Raw genomic sequence first — 13,893 nt, forward strand, 5'->3', positions numbered from 1 at the left:
CAGAGATGGAGTCCAGCGCCCCCTGCCAAAACCAGATTACCTAGGGCAGGCTGCACTGGAACACATCCAGGCAGGTGTTGAAAGTCTCCAGAAAAGGAGACTCTATGACCATTCTGGGCAGCTTGTTCCAGCACTTTGTCACCCTCACTGTAAAGAAGTGTCGCCCCATGCTGTAGAACCTACCTTATTCCAACTACTCCCTGTTGTTCCTTGGCCTATCACTGGGCACCACCAAAAAGAGACTGGCACCTTCATCTTCACACCCACCTCTCAGCTGATAAGATCTCACCTGAAGTCTACTCAAACGGGCCATTAGCAGTTTTCATTCCTCGCTTCAAATCTGTGCTTACAAGTAAATACAGGTGTACTAAAATGTCAGCATTCTGATGATCTCTTTTATACAAATGATCACTGCCTTCAATAGCCTATTTGAAATTCACTTCATCTGAGATCACCTAGGAGTAATCAGAACCATAGGGAGAATTGCAGATTCTTGGATATAGTTTTCCAGAAGAGCACATTAAAGATTGTTTCTGCAGCCAGAAATTTTCTGAATATTCCACAAACATTTTTGAGGTTAAATGTTGTCCATTCAGGTTTTAAGGTTCTCCATAAATACTGTTTTTGGAGAAGGGAATTAGGATTTCTGGGGGGGAAAAATGACTTTTTTTTCCTAAGTCCTCTTGAACCAAGTAATTCTTGAAAATGTAGGTTGACATCTTTTCTCAGTGTGGATTATTTCAGTGACAATTTGAAATTTTTTTGCTGCAGTAACTGATAGTACACTCTCTAGGGAGCATGAAGAGAAAGAAAGATAGATGCTTGTTAAGAGAGAGGGAATGCCACATTTCCCTGTTAACCCATAGAAGAGGGAAAATGTCCCATATTTTCCATCTTAACAAAAATTGAAAAATTCCCACATCTATGCCTATTTAATTTTCAAAATGTTAAGCACAATTACGTACTTACAAAACGAACAAGTATGTAGCTCGGTTTTGTGGTCAGTATATAGCAGCTGACCTTAGCTGTCCTTATGGGACTTGTATGCTACTTGACAGATAATAATACTTTTCAGAATACTGTATCTTTAAGTGTGTTGTTTCTGTCAACTCTGTGCCAAGATGAAATGATTGTACTGTTTTGGGTATACAAAAGCTTCAACTAATGTGTTGATCAATTTCATTACTATTACGAGGGGATAATTCTTATCTGATTGTGTATTGGCTGCAGTGATGATGGCATTATTAATTGTTAACAAAATTAATCTGCCGTACATGATATATCTGTACTTAATCATTTGGGATGAAGATAAAGGATTTGGGTCCATTATTTAATGATAAGGTATTTCCTAGAGATTTTCATCAAAATCAGATGTGCAGCACCTTCATGTTACTGTTTCAACAGTGGTGAATTTTTGCTGGTACTTTTCTGTCCTTTTTAAGGTCACTCAGAAAACAACAAATGTGCTATGAAGGCAATGATGAATTATTTTGAAAATTTGGGAAAAATAGTTTTGGAATTGCATACCAGATACTTGATAAATTTTATCACCAAACAGAAAGACCTTTTTATGCTTGTTTTCATGTAATTTATCGAGTTTAGCATACTTTGAGACAGCAGCTGTATCTAACTATTGGATATATACCTTTCTTGAATGCAGAATTTTGATGTGTTAATCAAGATGGACACAGCTCTGCAACTTCATACCAAATCACACACGTGTCCTTCAATTTCTTCAGTTTGCTTTAAGTATTCTTTGCTATGAAACATTTATCCTTTAAAATACCTATCAGCCAAGTTTATAAAGCCTTACATTTACTGGGAGTTTTTTCTCCCATAAAAATGGGATCTTTCTGATAATGGCTTTAGTAGTGTGATTCTTTCATGGTGTGGAATGAGCCTATTTTGGTGAGTTAAAAGGTTGGGTTTTGGATTAAACAACCTGTAAGTTGTTCAAGCTGCTTTGAAACATAACAGAATTTACATTCTAGACTCTGTTAAGGAACTGAGAGGTCTAGCAGCAGCGTTGGCAACAAGGGATTTAGGTGCCATCAAATTTACCAGTGCAACTAATACAATGTGTTATTTGTGCTTAAGTATGGAAAAGCCCTTGCTGCCTGAATTAAAGATTCACAACCTTGTAATAAGGAAAATTACCTCAAAACCCAAACAAAACTCCTCCTTGTCATCCTTGAAATTCTGCAGCTATTGCAGGTCATCTGAGAAATATCCTCTTCCAGCAGCTGACACTTGTTTCATGAATCCAGAAATGGAGCTGCATGAACAAAGTTGATCCAAGAAAACTTCTTTCAGAAGCAGCTGGTCATCGTCGTTCTTGTCCTTTGGTGCAGCTGTACACAGACTAACTGGTGCTTCTGCCAAAACTGTAGCAAAGCTGCTCTATCAAGGTTGGTGCAGAAAAACTGAAGCTGTCTGGCAACAAGATGTCAAATACATACTGGAAAGGAGACTCCACTTCTGGCAGTTTGCGAAAAGTGTGTTTCTAGAGGCAGTGTTATATCTACCAAAAATATGTATGTAGGTTCCCAGGGGCACCTGTGGATGCACTTGGTCTATATAATCTTGTCTTCTATAAATAATTTTAAATTTGCTTGAGCTTTCTCTCCAATACTTTTTGTCTGTGCTGGTTGAGCATGGTGTTTTCCCTTCCTATCCTTACATAGTTCCTCTGAGCTTCTTTTAGTTCTGCACTCTCCTGACAGTTTCCATCTCTTGGATGAGATCCTTAAACTCTGTTTTGGTCATTTGCCCCTGCTATTAGCATATCTCTTGGTGAGACTTTGGCATTTTTGACTTGGTACAAGATATCCTTACCCATCTCCCATCATTCTTATGCATTATTTCCAAATTTTTTTTTTTTTTACTCTATCTCACATTTTTTTTGAGAAACTTAGTGTAAGCCTGTTCACTTTTGTCTGTCCCTGTTCTTACAGTGCCTTTTATCCCCCTTAACGTCAAGGTATTTAATAATATTTTGATATCCTCTCATGTTGAGTGCCTATTTGATGCAATTGCAGTTTATCTTTTTTACCAGTTCCTTGGAGCTTCCTATGCTGTCCAGATTTTGCTGCTATCTGCAAACAACCACCAAACAACATAATTAATTTTGTATATTTTTGGGCACTGTCTTGGTTTGACAGGTATAACACAGCACGTGCTTCCAGGTGCTGGCCATAAGCAGCTTATGTTTTTGCATGGAGTTACTCTGTCCTTAGTGCAGGACTTTGCATTTGTCTTTATTCAAGTTCAGGCAGTTCTTGTCAGTCTGTTTCTGACAGACTGTGGTACCAGTTAGTAGCAGTCCTGCCCTCCAATGTATTTACCACTCCCCTGAATTTGGTGTTGTCCAGAAATTTGTTGAAGGTGCGTTTCATGCCATTTTCCAGGTTGCTATTGCTACTGGGTGGTGTTTGCCACAGTATCAGCCCATGAAAACCTAACTCATAATCACCTGCCTGTTAAACTTGGAACCATTGACCACTGTTTTGAGTCTGATTTGGCAATCTGTTTTCCACTCTTTCTTCTAGACCATATCTCCCTAGCTTGCTTACAAGGATACCAAAGATGCCTGTGTCAGAAGCCTGGTTTGGTGGGTTGAAGGCCCGGTTAAGGCCAAGGTGAATGAGGTGACCTCCTCATCTACAGATCTCAATCTGTTGTAGAGTTTGATCCATTTTGCATTGATCAGTCTGTGCTTTCTGTTCACATTAACTTTTTGTTCTTCATGTGTCTGGAAATTCCTTCTATGAGGACTTGCTCCCTACAATCTATCCTGTAGATCCCCTCAACTAGTTCCATGCCTTCTTTGAGGTCTTGCCCAAGGTTTTATTTCTGTTTCTCCAGAAAATCAGTTCTAATTGAAAAGGTACTTGTAAAGAGACTAAACCTCCCAAGGGGAAAACTTTGGGATTTAGACATTTTCTTTTTCTAGGATGATGTCCTCAAGGATTTTTAGCATAAATAAAATCTTACTTCTCTATCACGTGCTGTTAAATGGAAAATTTTCAGTGAGCTTTACTTCCAAGTTGTATTTCATAAGCCATTGTTTGTTCAATTTCTTCATAATGAACTAGACCCAGAGTCTTTTGGCAATGGATTTATCTGAGCGTCCATTCTGCATTTCATAAGATAGATGTAAAATTCTCCTTCTATATAAACAATGTTTTTCTAAAGTGAAAAACTCTTTTCAGTGAATGGCTTTACATACCCATAGAAATCTGATTTATTTTTTTAAAGGTGTTAATTCCTGTTAAGTTGTAAAAATTGTATAGAATGTGCACTGATGATGTGATACATCCTTATTAAAAGTTTATGAAATTAGAAAATCGCATGAAACTTGAAGAAAAGAATTTTAATTAAGCCATTAAGCCAGCTGAATGTATTCTTACGTGTTTGAAAGTTAGTGATTTTTGCTTGTAATTGAGAAGAGACACTGCTGTGCACCAAATGGATGCTAGAATGCATAAGAATGTGTGCTGTGGACTTGCAAACTGATTAGCTAATAGATAACCGAACTATACTGGAATACTGTACATATTTTAGTATTCCTTCTAATATTTGAGCATTTTCTGTTGTTTCTTTCCTCAATTGGCAGGCTGGCTGTAAAGTGGTTTACAAAGTATCCTTATTTATGTTTTGCAGTCCCTGCCTAAGTACTTTGATCTGCGAGGGCTTTAGAATGCACTGCAGTTTGTTGGTATATTATGAATTAATTGCCCTTTTCCAGCTAAGTAGATAATGGATATCGATCATTGTTTTGTGATTGATTTCAGTGTATCCTATCATTTGAACATTGCTTGTCAAATACGTTTTACAAATTACTGTGCAGGACCTTGTATCACAGCTGGTGTAGTTTAAGGTTTGGACAGAGTCACTGTGAATGAAGCCCTGCTGTGAAATAAAAGTCAAAAGGCATCTTGGCATCCCAACCATTTCCTTGGGAGAAGATTACAGCCTGAGTATGTTGAACTTTATTGCCATGGGCCTCATGACAGTATTCAGAAACATGCATGGCATTTCTGTTAAAGAAACTCAGATGTGCTTAGACGAAAGGGATGGCATTCTTACATTTATCAATACCTCACAGAAAAAGGTACATGTTTGGATGCTTTTGGGGTGCAGTAAAAATACAATGGAGAATGTGTAACTTATGTAAAAATTTAGGTTCCTGGTTTCCTAAACATGATTTGTTAGGAGAAGGAGGAAATGACTAATCTCAAGGCTAGACGGAAATGTATTTATTGAGAAAGAAGCTGTGGGGGGGAGCTTGGGGGGGGCCAGGGGTGGACACAACACACACATGAGACTCAACAGCTCTCTCAGTAAAATGTTTCTTCTTTTGGCTGGTGGTGAGATCAGAAGTACAGTGGAACTGCATAGAGAAAATGTGCTCCCTTTTTGAATGTTTCGGTGTAAAGAACCTTCAGTAGCAGATCAAGAGGAATCTTTGCCCAGGGTAGCTTTTTTTAGCTGTTCGTCACTAGGACCAGAATGTGGGGGGCATCTCAACTTAATGAAGACATACAATACAATACCTTGTTTTCCAAACAAAGCTTTAGGTCAATGTTTGTTCTGGAGTCAAGTCCAAAAGCCATAGGTGCCTCACCACACTTAAACAGTCCTGTGTGTCTATCCAGGTGGTCAAAATATTTAACTTCCTAGCTGTGAGTTCTGCACTGTAATGACAAGACCTACCCAGCAGTTTTGCTGCATATTTAAACTGAGCAGAATGTAAATTTCATGTGTTGTCAAAATAAGTAATATAAGGAAAAATATTCTCATTTTGTTATTGCCTTGTCAATTCAGCATAGGAAATCTATTTTAAATGTGCATGAATTTCTGTAATACTTAAAATCTGCTAGAGACTTCAGCAGCTATCTGAATATATGATTGTATGGCAAATCTATAGTCATGGATTCAAAGCAGCACACTGCACATGGTATGGTGGAAGTCTGTATTGCACTGACACAACCCACTGTTTTTAGGAAATTAATTTTCTGAGAGTAATTTTTGTTTTCCCCATATATGTTTCACCTTCATTTTCTGCAAATTAGGGAGAATAGCTTTAAATATTTTATGGTATTTGTTGTCTATATCTATAGGAGTAGTAGGATAAATTTTTCACAATGCATAAAGACATTATTATATGTAAGGCAGCTGGATTGCTTCATCCCTAAATTAATTGCATACAATTCTTACCTAATTATGGCATTCTGTCTTGCAGCTACAAAGCAGTGAAATGGTTAGTTAATTTAGTTAAACCAGCAGTGTTGCATTTTATTCCGAACTGAGATAATTTTATATTTCTTGTCATAGGGTGGAGAAGGAAAAATAGGTATATAGATAATACTTCCATACTACAAGTCCACGGGTTACTGCTGACAAAGAATATGTGGAGAATTTCATACTTGCAAGAAGGAATGGAAAAATAATCTACTGTGTTGTTTATGTGGTGATGATATATATCTTTGAGACATATGTTAGCTCTTGGAATATTGAATGCTCTCTAGGTGAAGATACATTGCTCAGTTTTCATAAAGATATTTTTATGTATATTTTGGACAAAAGCCAAAAATCTTACAAATAATTTGAGCTAAGGGATTAAATAGATAACTTGAAACAACGAAGACGGATCATTTTACACCAGGGCAAAAATAAGCACGTGCAGAAATAAGTATTTCTTTGAAAACCATGGAACATTCCTAGAAGTTGTGAAGTCTCATTTTAAATGGGAAGTTTTCTGAATAAGTGAAAAAGTACTAACAGTATTTATCATATCTTTATATTTAACAACAAATACATGTGTGAAATTCCAAATGGAGCTTAAGGACATGGATAACAATAGGAAATAATTCCGAAAATGAAAAGCAGCTGAGGCTATGTCCTTTAGCCTTTACTGTTCTGACATCTTGCAAACCAATTTGGGATTTTTATATAAGTGTCACAGTACTGAAAGGCTTCATTGAAACTTGTATAGAGTTTCTCAGTGTCCACTTTTCTTAGTGTGTACCAAACTGAAATGTGTTATAAAGTATGAGTACTTGCCTCCCTTTTGTTTTCCATGCACAGTTAGCATACACATAGTCACGCAGAGTTAGACATGTTTAAAACCTTCAGGAGCCGTGCAGAAATAAACCTCTGCACCTGTGAACTTGTGTACCTTTTCAAAATAGACCTGTAAGTAGTTTTCTAAATGTAACTATATTACTGTGTATGGACATTGTTATTCTGTTTAGATCACAGGATCAGAAAATGTTAGGGGTTGGAAGGAACCTCTGGAGATCTTTGAGTGCCCCTGCCAGAGCAGGACCATGAGCTCGATTAAAGTAAAAGATGATCAAGTAATTGCTATTGGAAAATCACAAAGGATGATATTGACTTGTAAAGTAATGAGAAGCAAAGTAGTATTGTGATGAGTTGTTTTTGTCTATTGTTTTAAACTTGCTCCATGATCATTCACCAGCCATTTAAGAAAGAGCTGAGATGAATATAAACATCCTAATTAATGATCCTTAATATAATTGTTCTTGTAATGCAGGTTTTCTATTTCTGCTGTCACAGTTGGCCAGTGCTGTGTTTTGGAGAGCTCTGGTATGAGATGAGGGTATCAATGAAAAGTCTGGCATAGATACATCGATTTTGGAGTTAGGTTAGATGTTACAGTTAGTAAGAATGTGGTTTGAGTTGGTGGAATTGTAAGAATGAGAATGAATATTAAAAGTATCGAAATTAATTGTTCACATGGAAATGTCTTGGTGTTTGTCTAGCAGAACTATGGGCATTATTGCGTTCTTCAGTGTTGACAAAAAAAAAAGCTAATGAAAATAATCCAGTCACCTAAAAAAAAAGTCTTAAAATTTCAAGTAGTTTGTTTTTTAAATATTAAGTTACATTCCAATTCTGGTTTCTTTTAAAAGTCTTCCATAATAAAATCAGTATTTTCGTCATGCAATTACTAGTTGATTTACTTTGGCATACTCTTTTCAGCCTAGACAGATACAAGTGACACACTTGACTGTTGAATAAGGCATTCTGAGACAGTGAAGACAGTGGGGTTTCCTCTTTTAAAGTTAACCTTGTTCCAAACTTTTGTACAGGCTGTGGAGGAGATAATTTCATATCAAATAAATGTCAATTCTTTGTGCAAACTCGTTGAAAATAGGTTCTTTGGTCATAACATCAATTCTGGTTTAGTCAGATTAGCTGTTGATCCAAATGGAAGCAAGTTACCTTTTTATTGTTTCCTGGACAAGGAATACTTTCTTTTTTATGTCTATTATGTTGGTGAAAAGATGTTTCAAACATGGGAGTGAGAAAGCTGCTAGTAAATTCCTGAAATAGGAAGAATCATAGCAATACTTGTCTAGTAGAAGTTGTGAGGAGGTATGTGTATGTACACATGCTTGCAGTGTTCTTACATGATGGCAAGTGATGAAAGTTACCTTGTCTATGGGAAGGATATCAGAGGGACTCCATAAGGTAAAAGTGAAATTACAATGCATAACACTGAAAATTGTTTTGCTTATTGCCTTCATATTTTTTTTCTTGAAGGACTGTTCATCTTCAGAAGAATACAGCATTGCTGCAGCGTTGCTACCCCTGATGACTGCTTTTTATAGGGTAAGTTTTCATTGAAAACCACTCCAGCTTTGTATTTTCTTACATTACATACATTGTTGAAGTGACAGGAGATACATGGCAGGTAGGAAAGTTTATTCTGAAATTCATAGTTTCATAGTTTCATTCAGGGTTGGAAGGGACCACAAGGATCATCTAGTTCCAACCCCCCTGCCATGGGCAGGGACACCCCACACTAGATCAGGCTGGACAGAGCCTCATCCAGCCTGGTCTTAAACACCCCCAGGGACGGGGCCTCGACCACCTCCCTGGACAACACATTCCAGGGTTTCACCACTCTCATGGTGAAGAACCTCCTCCTCACATCTAGCCTGAATCTCCCCACCTCCAGCTTCATTCCATTCCCCCTAGTCCTATCACTACCTGATATCCTGAGAAGTCCTTCCCCAGCCTTCCTGTAGGCCCCTTTCAGATACTGGAAGGCGACAATTAGGTCACAAATTGATTGATGTCAGTGGAAATCTTCTAATAGGCCGCTATGAAGATTGCTCCAGAATTATACTTGCTGGTGTTGGGTGATGATTATGATAAATTTACCCAGAACTAAATGCAGACTTACATGATGGGTGTGAGAATTTTCATTTAATTATAACCGTTCACTCAAATAAGTGAAAAGAACAATTTCTGATGTTATTGTCTAAAACCTGTAGTTACTAAAATAAATGTGAACTTCACAAGTCATAGAACACAGAAACAACTAATGAAGACAAGTGATTTTTGTCAAAGCTATATGCATAGCAAATGTATTGAAATCTTGTATTTAAACCAGTATTTATTATATACATAGAGCATAAAGTGTTAGATTTTATCTATTACAATTGATTGAATTGTGAAATTGTTTTATTTAAGTTGACTTTTTTCCAGAGCTGTGCATAGTGCTCCTAAATTGCTTTCTGGAAAGACTTTGCAGAGTGTTTCCATTCTCTTAGATAAGCTAGCTTGGTGAGACATTAAATTTTTCAATCCCAGCTAATGAATTTTCACCCATCTTTAATTACAAGTTCATCTTTTCTTCTGTTTCCTCTCATTGAGTCCTTGAATAGCAGAATGCAAGTTGTCAGTTCTTGCTGCCACTAGAACTTAATGTAGAGAAAGAGCTAATGAGCTACGGAGATTTTTCCATTTCCTCATTTTATTCTTGCTACTGCATTAATCCTGTGCTCTGAAGAAAAAAAAAATCAAGACTTTTTAGCTTTATTTTTTCTGTTTTGGGATTTTTTTTTTTGTTCCTGTAATAAAAATGGCCAAGAGAGGCCACATATCTCTTTACCTTTAGAGGTTCAGAGAGTATTCTGGGGAGTTGTAGGAGTTTGGTTAGATTCCTCATTTGGTGAAGTTTGATGAAGTAGGGAGCAGTGAAAAACACATTTCTTTTGCTTGGAGTACAGTGAGTTCTGAAATAAAATTAAGTAAATTTTAATTTCACATCTAAGGAGAACAAAAAGCTGGATTGAATGTAGACTATCTTAGAGTGCTTTCTTCTATACTCCTTTTCATAGGAGTATCAAGATCCCACACTGTTCCTCTCACAAAAAAATTATCTGTGTAATAATATAGTCCCATATTTATTCTTTAAGTCTAAAGTTGTCCACTCAGGAAACTCTGAATCCCTGAATGTAAGAAGCAGGAATTTTCTTTTTCTTTTCTTTTCCCTATTTTTTTAATGTTCCAGACCTGAATTGAAAAGTTTAAGTAACCTGACTGTTAACTTGCAAAAGCCAGCTGCTAATGCATAATAGAAAAAGAATTTTGTTTTTCCCAGATCTAATCCTCAGGTTCAGTGATGGCCCCCTTTGGTATGTCCCATTAGATGCAATTCTTTGGCAAAAGCACTTATTTTGGTATAAAACTATTCTTACTAAACACAAACTGATGTGTTGTTCTGAACATAAGATCAGTAGACTAGCTTTGCAGTGACTAGTTAACAGTTTAAGGTTTTGTTTGGAATTTCTGTCAAAATGAATCTTTTGGGGGAATTTTCTGGCTTCTTTAGAGGTTTTCAAAACTGTATGCTAGACTGGAATGAGTATGTTCTACCTGGCATGAAGCTGTGTAGGGCAATGTTCTGTATGAGTATTCTTAAATTAAGTAAAATGGGTGTAATTTTTCCTCTCTGTTGACATCTCTATAACCCTTTGGAGGGATTCCTGCTTTGGAGTCAGACTAAAGTTCTTTCCTAGATTTGGGGAGAAGCCACATCAAATCCTGCTGCTTTACTTCTCCTTCTTGAGCTTTCTGCTTTCTTGTATAACAGCTTTTCAGTTCTCTTTTCACTGGGTTTCCCTTTACCAAAATCTTAAGTAGAATGGTTAAAATTTTGTTGCTTGACACAGCATATTGCTGTTCTGTCTCCAATAAGTCCAGAGGAATGTACAAACTAAAATTAAGGTCATCAGGGGAATTATTTGTTTTTTATTAAAATACCTTCAGGAGAACTGGTATGTTTGCACTGTCAGACTATGTCGTGGCCTTTTCTGCTGAGTTGTTTGTCAGTGTTATTTAATTACCATGCACAGTGTAGTTTATATACACATACACACTCACACATACTTCAAGCTAAATTTCATTTTTCTGTAGGCAGAGCACAGGTATTCCAGTCTGTTGTTTCAGTATGCAGGACTGGCTTACCTCTGCAATAAGTGGGATTGTGTTTCTGCTTTCCAAAAATGGTGAAGCAGTACTTGGCACTACGTACTTTTATTTATCGATGTTTCTGTTACCAGGTTGCCATATTTAATGTGAGCAGCATGCTAAGTGTTACTTCACCTAGCTCTCTTGAAACTGTGCTGTGTTCTTGGTAGACAGAAATAGACAAGAATCATGAATCTAATAGTGATACAGGTTTTCATTTGTGTGTGGTGTGTGCTGCTATTACTGCACAAATGATAATTCCAAAGCCACTTACCAGTGGGAAAGCCTGAAGTAAATGTTGCAGAGGTCTATCAGTCAAATACACATGGTACCATTGATATGTGCTATAGCATATTGATGGGAAATTACGATAGAATTCCCTATCACAAGCTTGTATATGCAATTCCTGTTGCTTCAAATGATACCATAAAAAGTTACCCTGCATCACAGTTCCTTTCGAAAAGGACTGCGTTGTATATGAAATGTTTAATTTCTTTTACCTGCATAATGCAGAGTATTAATGAAGCAATTATGTATTCTTCCTAAATAGCTTTACAGTACGTGTCCACACACAGTGAAGACACCAAGTTTTTTAGATATATAAATAATCAGAAAGATAGTTTTCATGTTGAGTCCAGCAGACAAACCCCAATAAACTGAGTATTAAGAGAAACATGCTCCTAGAAGTGATGTTTGTAAGACTATGGAATGGTCTTCTCTTGAAGTAGTCAATGCTCTACCCTTGAGTTGTTTTTAAATATTCTTGGGAAATCAGTAAATAAAAGTATCAAAAGGAGCAAACTTGCATGATCTAAAAGCTCTGTCTTGTCCTAATGTCTTTGCTTACATAAAGATTAGTCCAGGGTATTTCCACATATATGTAATTTAAATAAGAAGAAACACTACCCTGCGTACAGCGTGCTAGCAACTCTTGGGATGGCTGCAGAAACTTCAGAATCCCGACTCCTAAAGTCTGGTGAGTGATGTCTTCTGAAACTTGACCAGGCAGGATCTGATCGCACTCTAACTCATAGCTGGTGGGATTAAATTCATAGACGGGAAGTCAGTACTGGTTGCATACTTGTGGCCTGGGGAAATAATTGATTTTGGGTTTTTGTTAATTTTTTTTTTTTAAGAAAAAAATAGTTACAATGCTTTTTAAAAATTTTAAAGATTGGACGTGATCTGTTAGCAAAATGTGACTCACCAGTGACAGTGGCCTTTGGTGTATACTCTTAATGTCACAAAAACAAACACATCGTTTGCTTTTGGGTTAGAAAAAGGTTTTAGTTTACCATTAGTAACACTGTTGGAATTTTGTTTTAAATTGAAACAATATAAATAAAATGCATCCATTCATGAAGATAAAAGAATTTTTCCATGTGTTTTCGCTTCAGATGACCCAGGCTTATTTGGTATACACTCATTTTTTCTGTGTATAGAATAGAAATGTAGTATTCCCTGGTGTTGTGGAAAGGAAGTCTTTTTCTACGTGTAGGAAGAAAGGGTAAGATGAAAAGGACATATTTTAATCCTATTTTTATTAACTTACCAAGGAAGACAGTTTGATGATTGTGAATTGGCATTGTCAAACTCACAGGATTATGTCTCTGCCAGGATGGCAAGATGTTGTGTAGGCTACACTGCTCTTCTTGAAGCTTTAGTATGCAGCAAGAATGATGATCTAAATGCGGACACTAGTTTCAGCCTGTCCACTTGTGGTGTGCTGAAAATTCCCCCCCAACATTAAATTTGCCAGACCAGTTCAGTTGGAAGCAAATGAAAGCTGTATTTACAAGCAAAACTGCAATCTGTGATGGAATGCAATGAATGTATACAAATATACAATATTTACAGATATTCACAATTAATAACCAGCTACTAGCTTCACCCTGTTTGCCTCCCCCTTACCTCCCTGTAAAAGAAAAAAAGACAAGAGAAAGGAGCAGAGAAGTTAGACTTAGCCAAAACAATGCAGCCAAGGTCAAGCAGAAGCAAGTTAGTCTTTCTCCCAGAGCGAAGAAGCGAGAAGAGGTGAAATTGTTTTGGGAACTAAATCTTATATAGGTATCTCTCCACTGGGATTATTTAGAATTATTTTTTTACCTTTTTACAGCCAATAGTGATTTATTTACATTTTATTACTTTTCTGCTCAAGATCTGCAAAGAGTTTTAAAGGCATAGCCTAAAACTACCACACCACTGGACAACATACACAGGGAGGAGAAGCTCTCTCATCCTCTCTGCTATTCTAGGCCAAGCCACAGACAATCCATTTCTCTATCTTCCCTTTTCAGCTAAGATAATGTTTGGCAGTCCAGTGAAACAGTCTCTCTTGCATCTCTCAATCATTGCAAAACCTGAAGGTGCAGATTCTGGTACAATTTTCTCGCTTTCAGGGATTCCCCCCGCTCCCTCCCAAATTTTATATCAAAATTCTGCACTTAACTTGTGTATAGTCATCTGTGTTTCCATACCTACCTAAGGATAGTCTTCTGCATTACATAGTAGGTTGTACCACTGTGTAATTCTTACTTGGCATTCAGAAGTGACAGTTTGATCAACAGTGTTGGAATAAAGGAAGTGACATAATATACTATTCTG

At 36.9% G+C, this 13,893-nt stretch overlaps 1 protein-coding gene across 6 annotated transcripts in view; it reads left to right on the forward strand.

Moving 5' to 3' along the window:
* The window catches only part of SBF2 (SET binding factor 2), a 199,015-nt gene that overhangs the window by 130,788 nt on the left and 54,334 nt on the right, over window positions 1-13,893 (forward strand). For all 6 annotated transcript variants that reach the window (XM_068148006.1, XM_068148008.1, XM_068148009.1 and 3 more), the window contains exon 17: window positions 8,572-8,640. In XM_068148006.1, coding sequence (XP_068004107.1) covers window positions 8,572-8,640 — 69 coding nt within the window. The remainder of the gene's footprint in view (window positions 1-8,571; window positions 8,641-13,893) is intronic.

This window comes from Melanerpes formicivorus, unplaced genomic scaffold, assembly GCF_026170545.1.
Source record: "Melanerpes formicivorus ecotype bairdi unplaced genomic scaffold, bMelFor1.0.p_v2 SCAF_16, whole genome shotgun sequence".
NCBI lineage: Eukaryota > Metazoa > Chordata > Aves > Piciformes > Picidae > Melanerpes > Melanerpes formicivorus.